The 21,652-nt window shown below is 48.9% G+C and overlaps 1 protein-coding gene across 3 annotated transcripts in view; it reads left to right on the plus strand.

Moving 5' to 3' along the window:
• The window catches only part of Trabd2b (TraB domain containing 2B), a 199,255-nt gene that overhangs the window by 152,294 nt on the left and 25,309 nt on the right, over positions 1–21,652 (plus strand). For all 3 annotated transcript variants that reach the window (XM_052177008.1, XM_052177009.1, XM_052177007.1), the window contains exon 3: positions 16,922–17,068. In XM_052177008.1, the coding sequence (XP_052032968.1) occupies positions 16,922–17,068 (147 nt within the window). The remainder of the gene's footprint in view (positions 1–16,921; positions 17,069–21,652) is intronic.

Below are 21,652 nucleotides of genomic sequence, written 5' to 3' on the forward strand. Positions count from 1 at the left end.
CAGGACAAAGCTGAGGAGAAGAACGGCCCTCCCTGATCTTTCCCACCCCCACCCCACCTCTCCTCCCTTCCTAGCATTACTGAATATTTGCTGCTTCAACTGGTGTTCCTCATTGATCCATGGAACAGATTCTAAGGCCTATGGAGAGAAATCACAAGCCATACCAGGGGCACCTGCCCATTCTTAAGGTTCGGAGCAGCCAGCTGGGAAGCCACTGAGACCCCAGCAGCCTGCTGACTGCTAAGTGCCTGGCCCTGTTGGAGGCTGGCCTGGAGCAGCTGTTCTCTCCACAGGCTCAGGATCCTGTCTTTGACTCTGCCTGGCTCCCTGCTTCTTTTTGCAAGCTTCCCAGAGTCCTAGATGGTCACTGGCCTCCTGTGCCTGCCCCCGAAGTTCTGCAAGCCCTCCTTCCCTCTGCTTTGCCCCCCATGCAGGAGCTCAAAGGCCCCTTGTGCCTGCTGAGGCCACACGGCCTGCACACAGAGCTGGTCTCTTACCTCATAAACGGCTAATTTGTTACATATTTTCTGACGCTGTAAATGGGAGAACAAAGACCTTTTCTCTCTCATATTTTTGTTCAATTATGTTTGTGGGGGAACCTGATCCCCTTCAAAGTGGGGGCTGGGGCTGCTGGTCTGGAAGCCTCCTCGGCTAGCTGACATGCTCCTGAGCCAACAGCCTACAAGGGTGACTAAGGCCTGCTGGGCCTGGGTGCCAAGAACATGGTGGGGAAGGGGGTATTAGGAAAGACTGGGAGAGCAGCTGCCAGACTCAGAAGTGGCCCAGATGAAAGTGGACTCGTTCAGGGCAAGGGACCTCCTAGGAGGAAGAACCTCTTTCTCAGACATCCACCACTCTGCTGGCAGGGGCATAAAGGACAGGCTTCTTGTCACTGAGCTGACAATCACGTGTCAGGGGTCACGTATGCGGAGGGGTGTGCACCTGGGAAAGACATTCCACTCTGATAACCCTGGGCCATTTCTGAGCCCCTTAACCACAATAAGGCTCTGCCTCTGGATTCTCTGCACACCATTACCTTCCCCTCTACAGTACACTTACTGATGCTGAGCTAGGGCTGAGGGCTGTGCCTAACGTAAGTGGGTACCCTCAGGGTGTCACAACTGTGTCCTAAGTACCAGGGATGTAGGAATGAGTAAGGGGAATTTGGTCCCCTACTCTTGTCATAGTTGCAAAGAAGGTGGTAGGACCAGCTTAGCACATGATTGAAAATCCCCAGTTATCCTTCGTCATCTGCCACCTTTTGTGACCTTACACAAGTCACTTGCCTGCTGTGTTTCCTCTACTCCAACCCCAGGAAAAAGGGAGTAAAGATGAAAACTATCTCGTAATTGTTAGCACATGTATATGCTTAAAATTGGCATCAAAATTTGTGACTGGCACGGAACAATTGTTAGTAGTTGATAACATTACAGCAAGACCTCGTGTGTGAAGACAAACTCTTTATCAGTGCACAAAAGAAAGAGGAAAGGAAGTAAGAGAACTTGGAAGGAGACCCCCTGAGCAGATCTACGAAGCCAGGGAAGGAATCTTTTTAAGAGATGGTACTTGAATCATAGCTGAAATGTGAAAAGTTTGTAGAGCAAAACAGAGGCATGATGGGAAAGGTGTGTGTGGACCATCATGTGCAAAGACCCTGAAACGTGAAGGAAAGAGCACATTCAGAAACAAAGTTGTTAAATCAGCGCATGACGTTAGTTAAAAATGCAGGTCTCAGGGGACTAGGGGGCAAGGGAAACCAAGGGACAGAAGCAGGGCCTTAAGGATCATGGGGAGATGGCACAGAAGCAGTTTGTCCTGGTTTCTAGAGCAGCAGTGTGCTCCCATTTATGATATTCACAGTTCACAGCATCCACTGCTGGCCTGCCGGCTAGGGGTGCTCAGGATGCCAGATGTAGTCTAGCCCCTAGGCCTCAAGGCCTGAGGTCATGGTGTGCAGTGTCCCCGTGGAGATACAATAGAAAAGAGTAGACAGATGAGGTTGAGGACAAACCTCAACCTCAGGTCGCAGGGCCCAGCCAGCTCATCCAAGACCAGATGATGGGAAGAGGTAGAGAGGCCACTTGGTGTTGGTTTATAAGCAGGGCCAAGCCACATCAGTCTGTGTCTCCAGGACTCCTGAAGGAGTCATATATCAGGTCATAAGTCATACGGTTGACCACAAATCTCTCTGTGACTAGAATAGTGTGATTTCTATCCTGTCTCTTGATCTCCGTCTTGCCTTGCACATGTGCAGACCCATACAATTTTAGATATCACTCAGAGACCTCATTCCTAATTCCAGGACAGAACAACACTTTGGTGTGTGTCTGACCCTTCTGGTCATAAGAACCCAGAAAAGGGACTCCAAGACTGGAGCTAGGATCTAGGGGACTGCAGAAGGAAGGCATAGGCTGGGGATAGGCTGAGACCAACAAGTCCAGGCCCCCAGAGAATGGTTAAGACAGGGTCGTGAAAAGCCAGCATAGACCTGAGACCCAGAAGAAGATTCTAGCCAGGAGTTAAAAGGCTGGAGGGTAGACTTCTTGCCCACCTGCAGTGGAGCCTAAAAGCCTTAAAATCTGCCCTTTATGTGGGAGTAGAGGTTCCGCCCTCCTCATTGCACACTTAGTCCACCCTCCTAGTGAGATCCCTGCAGCAAGGAGACTGATTAGCTCTTATCTGATCCCCCCACAGAGCTGTGCTCATCCTGAATGAGTTTACTGAGTCTGTGTTCTTGCCCCAAGTCTGAGACTTGGACTTCGGTCTGACAGTCTTCCATCGTATGGTCTCTCTAGTATCTGGGAAGTATCTGGGAAGTATCTGGGAAGAAGGGGATAAGGAGCCTCAGAGACTTGGTAAGAATCAGCCAAGCAGACAGTAACCTCACCCCTGAATTTACCTGCATACTCTGGCTGGCTGTATGGCTGTATCTTTGGGCATCTTCTTGTCCACTCTGCATTGTAAAGAGGCCACCTGAGGGTCCTCTATCACCTATTTCTAGTGTCCAACACTCCTGTCTGTTGCTAGGTGTTGTGTGTTCTGTGCTTTCAATCAGACTAAAACCAGAGGTTGGAACTGCATCGCTGTTTCCTGAGGTTCTGTGCAGCTTCTTCCTCCTTTGATGTTTTCTGGGAAGGCTGTATCCTCCATGACAGCCAGCAGCCAGGGTCTCATGCAGCACCACCGAGTCTTCTGTCTTTCCTTCCACTTGGAGCTGCCCTCCTCCTATCTGGCTGCTGCCTTGGGTGGGTTTTGAAAGTAAAGGGGGCGGGAGGTGAGAGCTCTTCCTCAGACAGCGGAGTCAGTTCTGAGCCATGAGAGAGCCTCAAAGCCCTGACCAGAGTGTCCTAGAAGCCAAAGCCAGGAGAGAGCATGGTTCTCACCTGCTTCCAATCTCCCTCCACATCTTCAAGGCGTGGGCTGTGGCAGGAGTTCCTAGCCTTTCTTGCCCCCAGTGCCTGATGCTCACCAGGGTGACCTCTAAGCTGTCTTGCAGGCACCCCAGAAGTGGGCTTCTAAATCCAAAACCTGGCTGATCCTTCTTGCTCCATCAACTCAGTTACCCCTACTTTCTACCAGAAAATCCGGAGGTCTGGATCCTGCCCCCACTGCCCCCCAGCATCAGGTCCACCCTGTGTTCTCCTCCACCAGCCTTGGTGCTGCCCTCCAGCCCAAGGCAATCATTGACTTAATTGTGGCGCTGCAGGGTCCACCCAGTCTCCTTTCCTTTCCTGTGGCTGAACTCAGCCCTAAGAGGAGTGGCGAAGCAGCTCCCTTATGCATCGGCATCACCTGCAACTGCCTTTCTTTGCCCTGCTGTATGGCAAACACATGCTCTCATAGTATGCTTGCTACATTCACCACCTTTGAGAGTCCCTGGTTGTGGTCTCTGCACCTTTGCAGGACTCCAGGGGCATAGCGCCCACCCCTTGACACTGGCCTTAACAAGTATTGCTTGATTGTAACAAGCCCTTCCCATGTGCCACCCCACACCTGGAACTGATTTGGTCTGTCAATCAAGCAACCAGCACAGCCTACCCAGGAACCCTGTCCACATTTGCTTGCACTCTGGCCCTCCTCTGCAGCCCTGCAGCATAGCCTTTGGAGACCACTCCAGCTCATATGAAGACATGTTCTGTATGTGTGTCGTTGTCCTAAGGAAGAAATAGGTCCCTGATAAGGTTTTTAAAATTCTAGCCTCAAACAGGCAGGATTAATGTGCACTCACACACACACACACAGATGGGTAAGCTGAGGAGGCCCAGAGAGGAACAAGGCCAGTCCCACACAGAAGGATTCAGAGCAAGAAGGTTTCCATGGTCTATAAGCACGGTCAGGTCTGAAGCCCATCAGAGCCCTTTCTTGTCCTCCTTTGCTTGTATCAGAAGCACTTGGCAATGGTGGCTAAGCAGGCAAGCAGGGAGGCTGTTACCATTTCTTTCTGTTCTATGTGCACACAGCCAGGTTCTCCCACACTGGGCCTCCAACAGGTGTCCACTCCGGTCCAGCCCTCCCCAGCTATTGCTCAAGGCCAAGGAGAGCAGAGGTCCCCACACAGCTGGTGAGCCTGGGAGGCCATTCCCCTCTTCTCTGTAAATGGATAATTGCTGTGTGGTCAGACCAGAGGAATTAGAGGAGCCCTCTAGGAATTCCATACTGATTTTGCAAATGAATGTGCAGTCTTGCCTTTTGATGTCCAGGCAGCTGTGTCAGCAGGGCAGGTCTGAGGCTGAAGCAGAGGTGCATGTAGCAGGCTTGGAGTCTATGGATGCAGCTGCTTAAAGAATAAGAATGGGGATGGTGGTGATGGGGGCTGCCCAACCCATCACCTCCCAGGGTTCTCCCTGTATCACTCACTTGTGCCTTATCTCCATCCATGGCCGACCACTCTGCAGGGAAGACAGACAGGCCTTCTGAGGCCCACCCCTCTGCTCCTATTTTGACATATCTCAACAGACTGCATGTCCATAGTTTCTGACCTTAACACACACACTTCCCTCTCCACCCCATGCTCTTTCTCAGCTCAGCAAATGTCGCTGGTACCTTGACCTCCCTAGTCTGTGTCAGGAGGCCCACACGTGCTCTGGTTTCCTTTTCTCACTCGCCTGTCACCAGGCCAGAGCCAACTGTCCCTCCTCAGCTTCATCCCTTGTTCCCAGCTTTGTAACTGGGAGGGAGAGGTTGTCTTGATGCTTTCCTGGGACTTTAGAGTGTATCTTCTTTTCCTTTCGTCCTGCGCAGTGTAATGGATTTAGAGGCTCAGAGGCCATGGCCTCTGGGAACAGATAGGGAGGCGGACAACAGGATGAGCAGCAGGGACCAGAGCCACAGCACTCCTAGGGAGTATGGGTGGGACCGGTGCCTCCTTTCCTGAGCCTTGGGCTCTCTGTCTATAAAATGAGGTCAGTAATACCATCCACCTATCAAAAGCGCACAGCATGCCAGGAACCATGGTCTGTTGATTCATGAAAGGGTAGCTAACATAGCCAAGGATATCAAGTCCTGGAATGAGGTCCCAGAGCCAAGAGCCACACCTCACCTCCTCTTTCACTGGGAGCCTGCCTGCAGCCTTGCTGCCGTCTTCCTGCTGGTCTGGTCTGTAGCCCCAGATCCTGGGTGCCACATCTCCCTTACTCAACCCGTCTGTGCCGAAAACAAAGGAGGTGTTCTCCCTCCACAGGACAGAGTCCACACAGACCCCTTCCTAGAGCTCACTGCTCACCAGCCTCTGCCCAGCAAGCACCACTCAGCTCACATAGGGATTCAGCTTGAAGGACAGGTGAAGAACCCCAGAGTTCTATGGTGGGCTACGGGAGGAATAGCTTGGGCTTCAGAGAACAGAAGGGAATTGAGCACAGTCAGCCCACACTGCAGGCCAGAGGTCCACCCTGTAGCGTCCACAGAACAGGGACGCGTGTATGAAATTGAGTCCATGGCTCTCTGGGTGGTAGCTGAGCGTGGGAAGGACGACAGGGAAAGCTGCCTTGCCTTCACGCTGGCCTCCTCCTCCATGAACACCTCCTTCACTCCACACCCAACACTTGCCAATGAGAGATCTCCCCACCGCCTTCTTCCCCAGAGCCTTTCCTACTCGCCTGCTTCAGACTGACAAGATAGCCCCTGACCACAACACCATCCACACACTACATACACACCACACACACACTACATAGACATACACCACACCAGCTATACCACACACATACTACATACACACACCCCAGACCAAACACATACACACCACATACACCCATAGTATACATATAGCACATACATACACATAGCGCATACCACACATACACACCACACCATGCACACCACACACACACACACACACACACACACACACACACTCACACCATGTACACACATGCATATGCATGCACGTGCACTAATACAGTCCCTTTCTTCCCCTTGGTTTCTCCTTAGCAGCAGCTGCCACTCCCTTCCTTATTTCTCTGGAGTGAGAGTTGTCCTAATGTAGTGAGGGCACACTAGGTCAGGTGCCTTTGCTAGCTGTGTTTACCGTTGTGCCCCTAGCCTATGCCAGCAAGCTGCTATGTGAGTGCCTCATAAATCTTCAGTCAATGAATATGTAACTTGGTCCCTGTCACAGGTGGGTAAACCAAGGCCTCAGGAAGAAAAATGATCCACTCTGGGCTTCCTAGTGACAAATCAGATAGTGGCTACATCTCTGGTCCCTGAACTAGCCCTAAGCCAGGCCCTGGCTCCAGGAAACCTTGTGTTTATTTGGATGCCTGCTGCTCCATAACCTGGTGAGCATAGACAGAATTGGTGTTGGAAGCCTGGGAGACCACGGAGCCAGTCCTGGAACTAAGACGTCATCAGCGGAACTTTGGTGCTATCTGTCGGGCATGAAAAGTAAGCGGATAAACTGCAGCACCAGCACTGAGGGCTGCAGCCTCTGAATGAGTGCCCGCACCCCGCAGATGGTTCCGTGAGGTGGGCTGACCTCCACTCCTGCACTGGATGCTGACAGAGTAGTCAGACCTCAGGTCCAGGATAGGAGCGATGCTCTGAGTGGGCCTGGTGGGGAGCTGCTGAGGGGGGGAGGGTCACAGGCTGAGTGATGCCCTCGGCTTCCCAGGCACTGACATGTTCATTTTAGAAGTATCTCTCAAGGACCTACTGTGTATACGACTGGCTCTGTATTCTCTTTAGGGAAGAACCAAGGCCAAGCTGGGCAGTGTAACCCTATGAGGAGTCCTGGAGTGGCCTGAGGTTCTATCAGGCTGACACAGAGTAAAGGTAGCGAGAGGCTAGATACCAGTGGTTGGAACAAAGCCCCAAATGGTGACCTTTTCCCTCATGTGTCAACCTTGATAATACCTAATAGCCAAGGTGTTCTCTCTCTCTCTCTCTCTCTCTCTCTCTCTCTCTCTCTCTCTCTCTCTCTCTCTCTCTGCATGTGTGTGTGTGTGTCTATCTGTCTGTCTCTTTCCAGATAAGCAACCAGAATATGGGCCCCAGTTGCTAGCCCCAGCTATCGTCAGTGTCTGTCCTTGTTCTAATGAATGAATGGAGATGGCTCGGGAAGTGTCAGAGGGAACCCAGGACCTGCCTGTTGTACCTGGATCTGAATCCCAGACCTAGTTCTCCAAGAAGAGATCTTGAGTAGTGGAGTCACCATCCCGGGGAGAGGGGGGACTCAACTTCTCTGTTTCTTCTATGGGAATGACAGTCGTCATCAGGAAGAGTTATAGTATAAGATGGTTTTCCAGTGTCTCTGCCGTGGTCCATGTCCCCTGGCGTGCTTGTCAACTCCAGCCGCACACCCTGTCACTCTCCTGTGTGTTCAGCTTCACTTGTCTCCTCACGTATCCTCTGCTTCCCATCATGTGTGCACACAGGGCCTTTGCACCTGATGGTTCCTCATCCCCCCCCCCACTCCCGTGTCCCCTTTCTTGATTTTTTTCTGAAGCATCTACTGTTTTTGTTATTCAAGAAATGGACCAATGGAAGGTATGTACACATGCCCACACCTGCACCTGATTCCAGCCATGTGCAGCTTAACAATGGGAATATGTTCATGGAAACGAATTGTTAGCTGAGTCTGTCATTGTGTACATATCACAACCTAGAAGCCCAGCCTTCTGCACACCTGGGATGTATGGTTCAAGCCATTGCCACTAGCTACAATCTGCACAGCATGCTACTTATTGTAAAGAATATTGTAGGCAATTGTAATTCATGCATTTAAATGCAGAAAGGGTATAATGAAAAGATACTAAGCCAGAGAGAACTGGCTCTACTGTAATTTTGTTAGGGCTTGTTCATATTTGTAGTTCACTATTGACCAAACATATTAGATAGTGCATTTATATGATTTGTTATGGCGAGTATGCATGCATGAATGCATATGCACGGAAGGGGTATAAAGACAGAGAGAGGTAGAGATGCACAGAGAGACAGATACTTATTTCAAAGAATTGGTTCAATAGTATAAAGAAGACAAATCCAAAATCTCCATGACTGACAGGAGGCAGAGTGGAAGTCAGGGAGCATTGATGAGGCAGTTCTGCTGCTATCACAGAGCAAAAAGGCACTTTTTTTCCTTAAAACTATCAGTTGATTGAGACCCACCCACCTTATGGAGAATGACTCATTTTCTTCAAAGTTTACTAAATTAAATATTAATCTTGCTTAAAATATAATGCTTAAAAATACCTTTATAGAAATGTCTAGAAAAGGAAGTAGCCTACTCAACAAAAGGTACTGACAAAAATACTCACAGAATAGTTCATTTAGGTTTACACCTTTCACCTTGTAACAAACCAATTCAAACAAGATCAGAGACCTTAGTTTAAACATAAAACACTGAAATTTACAGGGAAAATATGGGGATGCCCTTCAAGTTACTCAGGGAGGCAAGAGCTTTTTAAACAGAACACCAGCACTCAACAGATTGGACTACAGGAAAAAAAATGTTTCTCTACAACAAGAAAACAATGGCAGAGTTAGACAATCACAGAGAGGGAGAAAATCTACCAACCACACTTTGGACAAGATGCTACTATCCAGAATTTACAAAGAATTGCAGAATTTAAAAACAGAAGGAATAAAACTGCTGGTTAAAAAATGGCAAGTGGACTAAATAGACACAAGGAAGAAAGAAGGAGAGAGGGGAAGGGAGGAAGAGAGAGAGAGGGAGGGAGGCAGGGAGGGAGGAAGGAAGGAAGGAAGGAAGGAAGGAAGGAAGGAAGGAAGGAAGGAAGGAAGGAAGGAAGGAAGGAAGAAGGGAGAAGGCATGCCTTTAATCCAAGCACTCAGGAGGCAGAGGCAGGTAGATCTCTATGAGTCTGAGGCCAGCCTAGTCTACAGAGTGAGTTCCAGGATAGCCAGGGCTATGCAGAGAAACCCTATCTCAAAAAAAAAAAAAACAAAAAAAAAACAAAAAAAAACAATCAAACAAACAAAAACGTGTTCAGTATCCCTGGCCAGCAGGTAGATGCACCAAAACAACTTTGTGATGGCACCTCACCCCGGCCAGAATGACTGTCATCAACAAATCTTATAACACATGTTGGAGAGGAAATGGAGAAAAAGGAACACATATTCATGTTGGTGTGGATGCAAACTAATACATCCATTGTGGGAATCAGTCTGGAGATTCCTCACAAACTTTAGAATTGAACTGCTATGACCTAGGTATTTCCTTCCTGGGCGTATACCCGGAGAAGTCCATACTCTGCCATAGGGAGACTGATGCCCACATATTTATTGCTACTATATTCACTGTAGAAAAGAATTGGAATCAAACTCATTGTCCAAACAGATGAATAGATATGAAAACAAGGTATAGAATGAAATACTTCTCAGCTCTAAAGAAAAATGAAGTTTGAAAATTTGCAGGAAAGGTTGATGGACTTAAAATGTATAATATTCGTGAAATCACACAATCACAGAAACACATAAACCTCATGTTTTCTCTCATATGCAGAATCTAGCTAATAATAAATGTATATATGTACACACATGTACATTTGCATACAGGATAACATGAAGAAATGAGAAAGGAAGGCTAAATATAAGGTTGTGAGGAAGGACTGATTGAGGTGATGGACAGGAGTTAGGAAAGGGAATACAAGGATAATTGTTTTTCTCTGATTCTCTCAAGGACTTGTTTGTTCGGTTTGGGTGGTAGAAAAGTGCATAAAATGTATCCAATCCCAAAAATGTAAAATGTAATGTGAAGCTCCACAGCTTCCATCCTGAGTACCTATTCTAACTGCAAAGAGTTTCATTGAATTGTACCGACTTTGGGTCTAGTTCATTTGCGTGTATGATGTTTTATTTGCAAGAATTTAAAAAAAAAATAATGAGTGTTCCTCTTTCTCCACACCCTCTCCAACACCTGCTGTCTCCTGAATTTTTAATCTTAGCCATTCTGACTGGTGTAAGGTGAAATCTCAGGGTTGTTTTGATTTGCATTTCCCTAATGACTAATGAAGTTGACCATTTTTTAAGATGCTTCTCCACCATCCGAAGTTCTTCAGTTGAGAATTCTTTGTTTATCTCTGTACCCCATTTTTAATAGGGTTGTTTGGTTTTCTGGAGTCTAACTTCTTGAGTTCTTTATATATATTGGATATTAGCCCTCTATCTGATGTAGGATTGGTGAATATCTTTTCCCACTGCTGGTGGGGTTGCAAATTGGTACAACCACTCTGGAAATCAGTCTGGCGGTTCCTCCGAAAACTGGGCACCTCACTTCCAGAAGATCCTGCTATACCACTCCTGGGCATATACCCAGAGGATTCCCCACCATGTAATAAGGATACATGCTCTACTATGTTCATAGCAGCCCTATTTATAATTGCCAGATGCTGGCATTTATAGAGAACCCAGGTATCCCTCAACAGAAGAGTGGATGCAAAAAATGTGGTATATCTACACAATGGAGTACTATTCAGCCATTAGAAACAATAAATTCATGAAATTATTAGGCAAATGGATGGAGCTAGAGAACATCATACTAAGTGGAGTAACCCTGACTCAAAAGGTGAATCATGGTATGCACTCACTAATAAGTGGATATTAACCTAGAAAACTGGAATACCCAAAACATAATCCACACATCAAATGAGGTACAAGAAGAACGGAGGAGTGGCCCCTCGTTCTGGAAAGACTCAGTGAAGCAGTATTTGGCAAAACCAGAACGAGGAAGTGGGAAGGGGTGGGTGGGAGGACAGGGGGAGAGAAGAGGACTTGCGGGACTTTCGGGGAGGGGGGCTAGAAAAGGGGAAATCATTTGAAATGTAAATAAAAAATATATCGAATAAAAAAAAAAAAAGAAAAGATCTATTCCAAAATGGAGTCAGTCATATAGGAAGAAATACTCAAAAAAAAATGAATGTTTATTTTAGGAGAGAAACATCTGGAGAAATATTTCATTAAACCTCTGTGACCTCAACTGAGTCCATTTGACACATAAAATTAGCCACCTTGTGTCTCCAACTTGTCAACTTGGTACCCAAGTGCATTTCTTTAAGCTATACCTTCGTTTCAAATAGGGACGGGGCAAAATTATAGCTCTCTTTAACATGGAGCAGCTTCTGTGCACACAACCAAAAATATAGTAGGCCTTCCCCAGAAGAGGACGCTAGGCTCTCGTCCACTTATTCTTTCCCCTTGACGTCCTGTAACTAGTGTGATGTAAAGTTAAGAACACTTGGACATCAAGGTACATTTAAGGCAGCTATGTTACATGATAAGAAGATGAGAAAGCAAAGATATCTGAGATAAACACACCCAAATATGCATTCACACTTATCTCTCACACAAAATAAACATATTCAAGGCTGGGGACACTCGACTAGGATCCGCAGAGTCCTGGGTTCAATCTCCAGCACCACATAAACTTAGATTGCTGGCTCATGTCTGTATTTCTCACATTTGGGGAGTGGAGGAAGGAGGATCAGAAGTTCAAGGCAATCCTCAGCTACATAATGAGTGCAAGGCTAACCTGGGTTACACAAGACTGTATTTATAGCAACTACAGTCTCTATTGTTTCTTATGACTGACCACACATGATGTCCCTGTTACTGCACACCTTCTCTTCAACATTGCTTCTGCATTTCCTTTTCTTTAGCAAAAACCTCAGCTTCCAAGTTTCAAAACCTGGCTGGGGACCTAAACCACCATTCCCAGGGTTCATGGAAGGATCTTTCTGAGCACAGTGCTGTCATTTTCCATTGATTCTAATCACAGAGCAAGGGAGCACTGAGTCATCTGAAGAGACCCTGTGTTCCTCATGCTCTCTTCACCCTCGCTGTGGGGAAAGCAAACCTAGCCCCCACTGCTCTGTTCTGCTCGCTTTGCTGGTGGACACAGAGGTATCTCAGGCCAAAGTAATCAGGAGGCAGCTTCGCTACTGATTCAGCAGGATCAGCCCTGTATCTCCTCCATGCTGTGTATTAACATTTTACTGGTGGCAATGTCCCTTCTGGGTACACCTAGCAGGTATGCACTGTGAGTGTGAGGCTTTTGTCTGTGCTGACCTTGCCTGGTGCACTGGTACCTAGGAGGTGCTCGGCGAGCATTGTCAACCTGCTTGAGACTTTGTTGTCATCACTCTGGGCTCCAGACTGGGTAAACGTCCTCACTGGCCATCCCAGACCCTTAGCCTGGGAGCCAGGCCTGTCCCAAGAGCTCGGGGTTCAAATGTTCCCTTGAGGTGATGTGGGCAACCATGTGAGCATAGGTCTCAAGTCTAGCATCCTGGTCTATCTAAGACTATTACTGGACTGTTCAGGAACAATAAACCTGTTTCTAGCCTCGTGGCGCCTGCCTTTCTCCACCAGAGTGGTCTGTCTGAAAACCTATTTAGATTCCACGCCTACACTCAACAGATGCCTCCGGCTACCTTGTGTCCCATGAGCCCTAGTGAAGGGGGGCAATAGAAGATGCACGGGGTTTCTTGGTGACCAGAGTGGCTGGGACTCCACACAGGCATCCAGGGGGGATAAGGCCTTCTACTCCTCACCCGGTGTTTGTTATTCCATGTCATAGCCTTAGCATAAACATTATCCTAGTGTGGGCCACTGAGGCTCCTTGTGAGGAAGGTTTGTTGTTCTAAGGTGGCTGGAAGGAGGAGGCACAGAGACCTGGGGAGCTCTGGGAGTTGAAGAGGAGGCAGAAGTCAGGGAAATACTTGATTTTAAAGCTTGTGCCTCTGTCACCCTGGCGTGAGGGTCAGCGGCATGTCTGCCTCCTCCATGAGTGCATGTGTTTACAAGTCGAGTCCTGTTTCTCCTCAAATTTTTGTCCATGCTGAGAAGCTGCTGGAAGCCGGTGTTTAAGGAAGAAGGGAAGGAAGGAAGGAAGGAAGGAAGGAAGGAAGGAAGGAAGGAAGGAAGGAAGGAAGGAGGGAGGGAGGGGGGGAGAGAGGGAGGGAGGGAGGGAGGAAGGGAGGGAGAAGGGAAAGGGAGGAGAGGAGAGGGGAGGAGGGGAGGGGAGGGGAGGGGAGGGAAGGAAGCAGAGTGGAAAGGGATGGGGATAAAGCTTCCCTCTACTTGCTGAAAGGACCAGGAATGCTCACAAAAGAGGACACACTCCTAAAGTCCTGTTTGTAGTAAGCCAGACATCTGAATTCCTCACCCCTCCTTTTGTGAGCTGTGTCACTCCGTCAGCTTCTGTGGTGCCCATCTGTGCGTTCCTGCTGTGTCTCTCTTTAACAAAACAGGGGGAGACCCCCATGTGTGGTGACTAAGAGGGCATGTGCCAAATGCCCATCTCACCTCTCCAGCTTTCCCATCTTGGGAAGGTATTTAATGTCTCTTTGCTGTGTGTGTGTGTGTGTGTGTGTGTGTGTGTGTGTGTGTGTGTGTGCGTGTGTGTGTGTGTTTTATTTTTTATATTACATTGGAGTTTCTGTAAAGATTAAATGATGAATCCACTTAGGAAGTTTGCAATGCATAGCAAGTGCTCAAAAAAAAGCCAGGGGGTCTTTGTATGAATATGTAATGACTCCTTTGTGAGTTACAAAGAGTGGGTATAGACCAGGAAGTGGGGAGCACATAATTCAGGGTTGGCATCCTTCCTTCTGTAGTGTTTCCTGAGTGTGTGACATGAGTGACTTTGGGGTTCAACAGGGAACACAAAGGCAGCATGCTAAATCAACCCCATAGGATATATACCTCTAAAGTGGTCTGTGCACACGGAGTCTGTGTCAGGTACCAGATCCCACCCTATACAGTTAATGTCACAAACTAGCTGAGGCATGCAGAGAGTTCTCAGACTGTCAAATGGCCTGGCCTTGGCTTCCTGTCTAATGCTTCGACAGTAAACACCCCTGGCTGCTTTGCAATCATCCAGACAAACTGTGGGTATGGCTGTGCCTGCAGACATCCTGCATCAGCAGGCTTTTGGTCCAAGGCTGGGAGTCAGGACCCTTGGCTGGAGTCCACTCTGCCCAGCTCACTGTATGGACCCATGTGCACCACCCCATCCTACTGCCTGGATGATGTCCCCTCTCTTCTCTTACATTTTGAGGGTACAAAATGACATCAGGGGTCCTTAACCTGGGCTCCAGGGTCCCCGGAAATCCCTGCAGCAAGAGAGCATTGAGTCCCACCCTGCCTCTTTTATACCATCCAGGACCCTTACATTTTTATCTGTTCCACATTCAAAACTCCAAATGAGATTCCTTTGGAAGGCAACACCAATAATAACAACAGTAAAAGAATTCTATAGCTAAAAGCAGTTTGAAACCTCTGCACCAGATGAATTCTAGGGACCCTCTCTCTCCCAGCACCAAGCTAAGAAGATTTGGAGCTATTTCCTCCTAGGTTTTATTTAACAAACACATACTCAGTGCTCAGTTCATGCCAGGACTGTTCTTAACACCGTGCAGCCTGGAATATACTTAATCCCCTGGAATACCTCCCGGCTTCATGAAGGCTGCGCCAGTGGAGACCTGACTTCATGAGTCAAGCAGGGTCCAGAGAAGACATTTACCCTCCAGCCAGGTCTTCTGGCGCCCAGGACGATGACCTCACCCCAGGTCAGGTGGTGCCTTGGCCAGGCTGATCTAATAAGCAGCAGAGCAGGTGTGTGCAGCAGCTGGGTGGGGCCACAGGAAGTCCCTCTGTCTTAGGCCCTCAGAGGAGGAGAGTGGATCAGCTCGCCACGGACACTTTCACCAGAGGCATGCACCCTGCGGGAGGAAGTGCTTGTTGCCTTAGCGATGTCCACAGCAGAAAACGTCACTGCCTCCTGTAATTCATCCCCAGCCACCACGCTGCCATCGACACTCTGCACCAGATGGCTGCAGATCTGATTTCAATGGTGGCAGCCAAAGCTCAGGGGCCTGGAGAAGGCCCAGACGTGGGGTGAGGGGTCTGACCTCACCTCTGGCCCTCTCATTAAGGGGAGCAGCATTAGGGGTTGCTACAGCTTGTGCAATCCAGTTCTCTTGCCATTAACAAACACAGAGGAGACCCAAGTGTAGCCCTATTGCCTGTGTCACCATGTTGGCCTGGCCCTGTATACCTATTTCAAAAGCTTTTTATTCAGATTATATGTCTTTGTGGGAATGTCTACCAGTGCCTTCTAGATGTTTTTCTTCAGGGCTTCTAAATTACCTTTGAACTATGAAGGAAACAGCAAGACTCCAGGTCCTAAAGAGAAATGAAGATCACAGTACCCTCTTTTCTCCAGGCACAGTGCTGAGAGCTATAGATTTGAAAACCAGAAAAAAAATGCATTTCCAGTGTTCAGAAAACTCAACCTGCTGTGAAGCTGGCTGCTAAACACAATGGAAAACTAATATGCACACCCCGGTGGAAGGAAGTGTGGTGTATCAGTCATCTCTCACTGAGAGTGTGCTGTGTAAGAGCAGCATGCAGAGCTCGGGGTACCAGGACCAGTTGCTTTGAGGCGCCACTGACCTTGCTGGTCTCACAGGTCTGGACGTTGGCTATCTGTCCATTGGTCTGAGTGCCACTGGCTGTGTAAGTTTAAATCTGTGTTTATCACCCTCCAGCAGGGTGGAGTCAAAGGCACAGAGTATATGAAGGGAGACAGCCTCAACATCCAGGAGCCTCTCAGGCCTTCTTTTGTAATGCTTACAGCCATTGTCCTATTGGCTGAAGCAGGTTCAGCATCAGAATGTGTGGGATCAACAAAGTCCCTTGGTTGGCAAAACGAGTCTGGCATATCAGGATCTTCGGATGCACACTCCAGCTCAAGCCATGTGGGTAAAGTGTCTTCCATGCCTTGGGCCTCAATTTCCCCATCTAAAATTGGGGTTGTTGGCTAGGTCTGTGCCTATAAACCCAACACTTGGGTGGTAAGACAGAATTGTGAGTTCAAGGCAACTGAGACTACGTAATAAGAACCTGTCTCAAATAAACAAAATAAAATGTGGAAGTTGAAGCAGATAGCCTCCCAGGGCTTGTGTATAAGACCTCTGTGTTCTGTGGGAACCTTCAAATGCCAGAAGCTGCGTGGAAAGTGCCTGGGTGCCTGGGAAACATTCTGTATAGTATTCTAAGAGACTCTGGTGCCTGGAAATGGCATCTCTGGAGCCAGTGGCCCAGAGAACAGAGCTAGAGGGTGCATCTGCTGAACGCATGGGAGGATGGGCTCCAGGGATCCAGCTCCTGAGACCTTCCAGACCTTCTGAGCCTTGGTATTAAACTGGGGTTTTGTTTTGGTTGCTGCTTGACCTCACTTGAGGGTACTCTTAATTATAAACTGCGTTTGCTTGTCCTAGAACACTTCTAAGCAAAGGAGTCAAGAGGAAGACTCACCCCAAACTCCAAACTCAGATGGTTTGCTGTGCCTATGCCTTCTAGTTCACACCTGTAGCCCCAAGGTTCAGAGGGTGGAAGGCTGGCCCCAGAGGCCAGCCCGTCCATGAGCACAGCCCTGATGCCCTTCTCTCTCCTTGGCCAGGTGCTGTTTGCCCTGAACCAGACTCTGCTGCAGCACGAAAGTGTGCGGGCTGGGAGCCTGCAGGCACCCTACACCACAGAGGACCTCATCAAGCACTACAACTGCGGGGACCTCAATGCAGTCATCTTCAACCATGACACATCCCAGGTGAGGCCCTCCTCTCCTCCTGCCCTGATGGCCTCTGCACTAACAGCCGCAAAGACCTGGAGACAGGCCCACAGGTTCCCACCTGGCACTTATCAGATACCTACTGCGTGGTGGGCATAGACCAGCCTCTTTCCAGTTATAATAAACAGGAGCTACTGTTGTCTCCTTTATAGAGGGGAAACTGAGGCTTAGAGAAGGCAAGAGACTCATTTAAAGATGTACAGCTTACTGTTAAAATATCAAGAACGGCAATTTGAACCAGAAGTTCAGGCCTGCAGAAGGGTGTATACCCAGCTACTATGAACTTGGCCTTGATTCTATCTCAGAAACTTCTGCCTTGATTCAAATCCTAGAGCAAAGAATACAGACAGGCTAACAAGACCCCAAGTAGGGTCCCAAAGGGTTGAGTTTAGCTTGACCCTGCCAAAACTTTACCGTGCCTCCTCATTGATCTCCAACAAATTCCAGGACACCTCACACAGAATACAAGGTCCCCTAAGATGTGCCCTCTGGTGGCCTTGTTACAGCCTGTACCCCCACCCCCACCAACACCCCAGGCCTGTAGAATTTAGAGCTTGTTTTTCAATACCTCTGAGCCTTTATCCAGGTTCTTCCTCCCCTGAATTCATCCAACTTGATGATGAATTAAAGTTGCCTACTCTGAAAAACCTTCCCAGTCCCCTGGATGGAATCAGATATCTCCTGAGGCACCACAATTTCCCCCAAGGTTTCCTCTGTTGTGTGTAGTATTTTGATGTTCATCCACTCAGAAGCTTGGATTAGTCAAAGGAGGTCTTGTTCCTTGTTTCGGACCCTTACAGCTCCCATTTTCTCAGAGTGAAGCAAGCCAGCCTCTGTAGTAGCCTGGAGTGTTGCTCCTGTTCTGTCCCTGCTCCCGACCCCATCTCCTTTATACACACCAGGAGCAAAGTCCACATGTCATCCCAAGAGCCCAGGGGTGTGCTTCTGCCTCTCACCAACTCTTCCCTCAGCACAGATGCTTCTGCCAGGTGTCACCACAGAACACTCTCCTCCATCTTCAGAGATCACCAACTCCATAAGACTAGCTCCATCCACTCTGTCAGAACTGTAGCCTGAACCTCCCTCTCTCCCCCACCTTAAAAAAAAAAAAACTCTTATTACTTTATTATGTCCCGCTTTCCTCCCATGTTCTGGAAGACCATCTAACACAACATACTTTCATTAGTGATTACTTACTGTCTGGCCCTTCCTGCTAGAACAGAAGCTCCTTGAGGGCAGGATTTGGGTCTATCATTAAGTCATATATTCCCTCTGGCAAGAGCAGACCCCAGCCTAAAGAAGAGCTCTGTAAATATTTGCCAAACAAATGAAACAGTTGGAAAATCTGTGGGCACAGTGCTCAAAGGGATATGGTAGGAAGACAGAGAAGAAAACTCTCATAGAACGTACCCTCTCACAAGGAGACTGGGAGACATTGTCTCATATAGAGTATCATTGTCTCCTATAGAGACCCTTGCTCTGGAGACAGAAGAGCTGCAGCTATAACCCAATGTTCATTTATAGGGGACTGCAGCTGGGGCTGGGGCAATAAGGAAAGATTCCTACAAAGTCCGAGGCCACAGAAAAACCTACATTGGCCACAGACAAAGGAGGAATGTTGCAGCTGTGAGCACAGTGTGCAAGCAAGCCAGAGACCCAGAGGAGAGGCAATGGGGAGGGTTCTGGTTGGAGGCCAGCCAGGCTGGGGCCACAATGTTCTGTCTGCGCTTGCCATCCAAACCCAGACACAGGCTCCCTGAGGGCAGGGTTGAGCTGCTCATCCCTTGGTCCCCACTGCTCTGGAGACCACTTGGCGCCTGTTGTAGAGTGCCTGCCAGCGAGTGACTGTCACGCACAACACTGAGGTACATCATGTACTTAGAGAAGCTTAGAGGATGGAAGAAGGAAGGAGCCCAGCCCTTACTGTGGAAGGCTCCAGGTCTGAGGACTCTAGTCTCCAGGTGGAGGAGGAGGGAGGAGAGGCCCACACTGTGAACTGATGGGACTCTTACCAGGGCCCCACTTCTGGTGAGCCTCATCCTAAATCCACTAGGGGCAAGGTTTGGGAGGTGCTGCTCCACAGCGGAGAGGTCTTGGTAGCAAGTTGAATGACTGGCTATGATGTGTCTGGGCTGAGGAAGAAGGGGTGAACAGGACAAGGCCTATGGCCTACTCTAAGCTGCAGGAGAGGGGCAGGCACGGAGTAAGATCGGGGGCTGGTCAGTTTTCCTGTGCTCAGAAACACTGATGATCTCTGATGGCAGTAGCCAGTAGCCATGTCCCCCAGCAATGCAAGTGGCCCATCCAGATGTGAATCATAGTCAAGGCTGTATATGGAGTGCTCAGAAAACCTGCTCCACTGTGCAGAAAGCCAGGGTGGTGGGCTTGGACCCTACCCTTGCACATCATTCTATGCAAAGCTCTATCAGCAGCCAGAGGCTTCACAGGCTCAAGGTCTAAAAGCTTTGGGGCTTGTCACCCTGTTGCAGTCAGGAAGGCTTCAGGACAATCACAAAGTAGGACCTAAGCTTGCTTGTGGAGCCTCCCAGGTGAGGAGCTGGCTGGCGTCTCCAGAGGGCGTGGTTTGCATAGCAGAGAACAAATACAGGGTGAGAATGCCATAAGGAATGGAAGCCCTGGAGTGTAAGTCAGAGAGCACTGCAGTCAGAGACATGCCCCTGCTGCGGGGGTGAGATTGATAAAGTAGCCTTTGGGGGCCAGGATGGAACAGGGCCTGAAGCCCAGTGCCCCTTACCTCCTAACTGTATACCTCCTCACTCCTCCATCCCCATCCTCAACAGTGAGTGCTCCCTGATGCTGCAGCTGCAGGTCACTGGCATTCATGATGGGAGGGCCACAAGAAGTCCTCCCTGAGAAGCCTGTGGTCCCCAGACCCCTGAGGGGCACAGTAGCCATATATATGTTTTATTCAAATGGTAGACAGTAAAGTATTATTATTACTCAGAGTCAAGATAATTGACAGGAGTCAGCAGTCTTCCCCAACCATGAACCTGGGCTGATGGAGATGAAACAGACCACACCCTCACACTTCCAGGCCCCTCTGTGAACCCTGCTTCCCACCCTGCCCTCTCCCACTGCATATCCCATGGTGTTCTTACAAGAGTGGCTGACTCCTCCACAGACCTGGAAGTCTCATGGGAGGCTGCAATGGGTGCTGAGGTGGCCCCTAGCCTGACATAGGGCAGGACCTAGGGAGGCTCTCAGAGGGTATCTGCTGGGTAGACGGGTACAGGCAAGTGGGTAGTTGAGTATCATCAACAGGCCTGGGCCCTTGGCCATCTCTAGCCACAGGTCAGGGGAGCCTACACTGAATCCCTCCCCCATGAATCCCTTCACCCCAGCCCTGCCTAGCCCGTGTCTTTGTCACCCCATCACACACCAATCTCTCTCAGGCTCTAGGGACATTCCATGATCTATTCGAAATGTTATCATATGCCCTCCACTTAAACTTGTCATGGGAGATTTAAGGCCCCAGACAAGTCTAATGACATCATTAATTTGCTTCTCCCCCAGCCCTGGCCCGAACCCAGGCCCCATCCTTGGCATGGGGCCAAAGCCCATCATCATGAGACTCACAGAGAGCGCTAGACAGTGGCTGGGAAGCCCAGGGGAAGCTGAGTATCCAGTCCTACTTCCTCATGGTTTTGAAGTCTCACTTTTTTTTTCTGGTTCTTATAAATAGCTTAAGTCCCCCTGGGGAATCCCTCATGCAGACGCACCTGTGGGCAGGAAGCAGAGCAGGAAGGAGAGGTACCTGCTCACAGAGCCCATGATCCATGGGAGAAAGAAGGGGATCAGATCCACTTCCTTCACTTCTCTCTGATAGTTCTAATGACCGTCTGTCATCCCTGTAGACTACCCTTCACTGGTAACCATAACATCACTCAGGAAGGTGGCAATGCAGGGTATCATTATACATTTAGTGGGGGGGGGGGGATGGATAGATAGATATAGATATAGATATACCAATATTTTCACAGTGCCTTATGGTGCTAGCATCTTCCAAAGCTGGTCTTATTGAATCCATGCAAAAGTCATGTATGTCACCCTATCACCAATGAAGAATGCGGGACTCAGAGAGAGCACATGACCTAGAGCGCACCAGTCAACGAAAGATACAACCCCAGCTGCGCTGGCTGTGTGGCTGCAGGATCTATGCTCATCAGCACTCGTCCTCAACTGCCACTCATCCGGCCCATCCATCCACTTGTTCACTGACTTAACAAACACTAAGGTGTAGTAAAGCTTGGCCTCCTATCCTCTCCCAGACCCCATAAATGGAGAGAAGCCTTCGAGAGGTGTGTTTCCAGAAGTAGTCCTTCTAGTCATGATTTGTCTGTTCTCCACCCTGACTCAAAAATCTTTAGCATGTCCTGGAATTGCATCAAGTCAAGTGTGACCTATTTCATCAGGGCTGCCAGTCATCCCTTCCGGTGTGGAGGAGGATAAGAACTCCATTCCTTCTTTTGTCTATCTGCCAAGCAAGCAGTCTCTGGTGCCAGCTCTGTACTGGCCTAGGCGTGAGCAGGGCTGCTGTGTACA

This window comes from Apodemus sylvaticus, chromosome 3 (assembly GCF_947179515.1).
Source record: "Apodemus sylvaticus chromosome 3, mApoSyl1.1, whole genome shotgun sequence".
In the NCBI taxonomy this organism is placed as follows: domain Eukaryota; kingdom Metazoa; phylum Chordata; class Mammalia; order Rodentia; family Muridae; genus Apodemus; species Apodemus sylvaticus.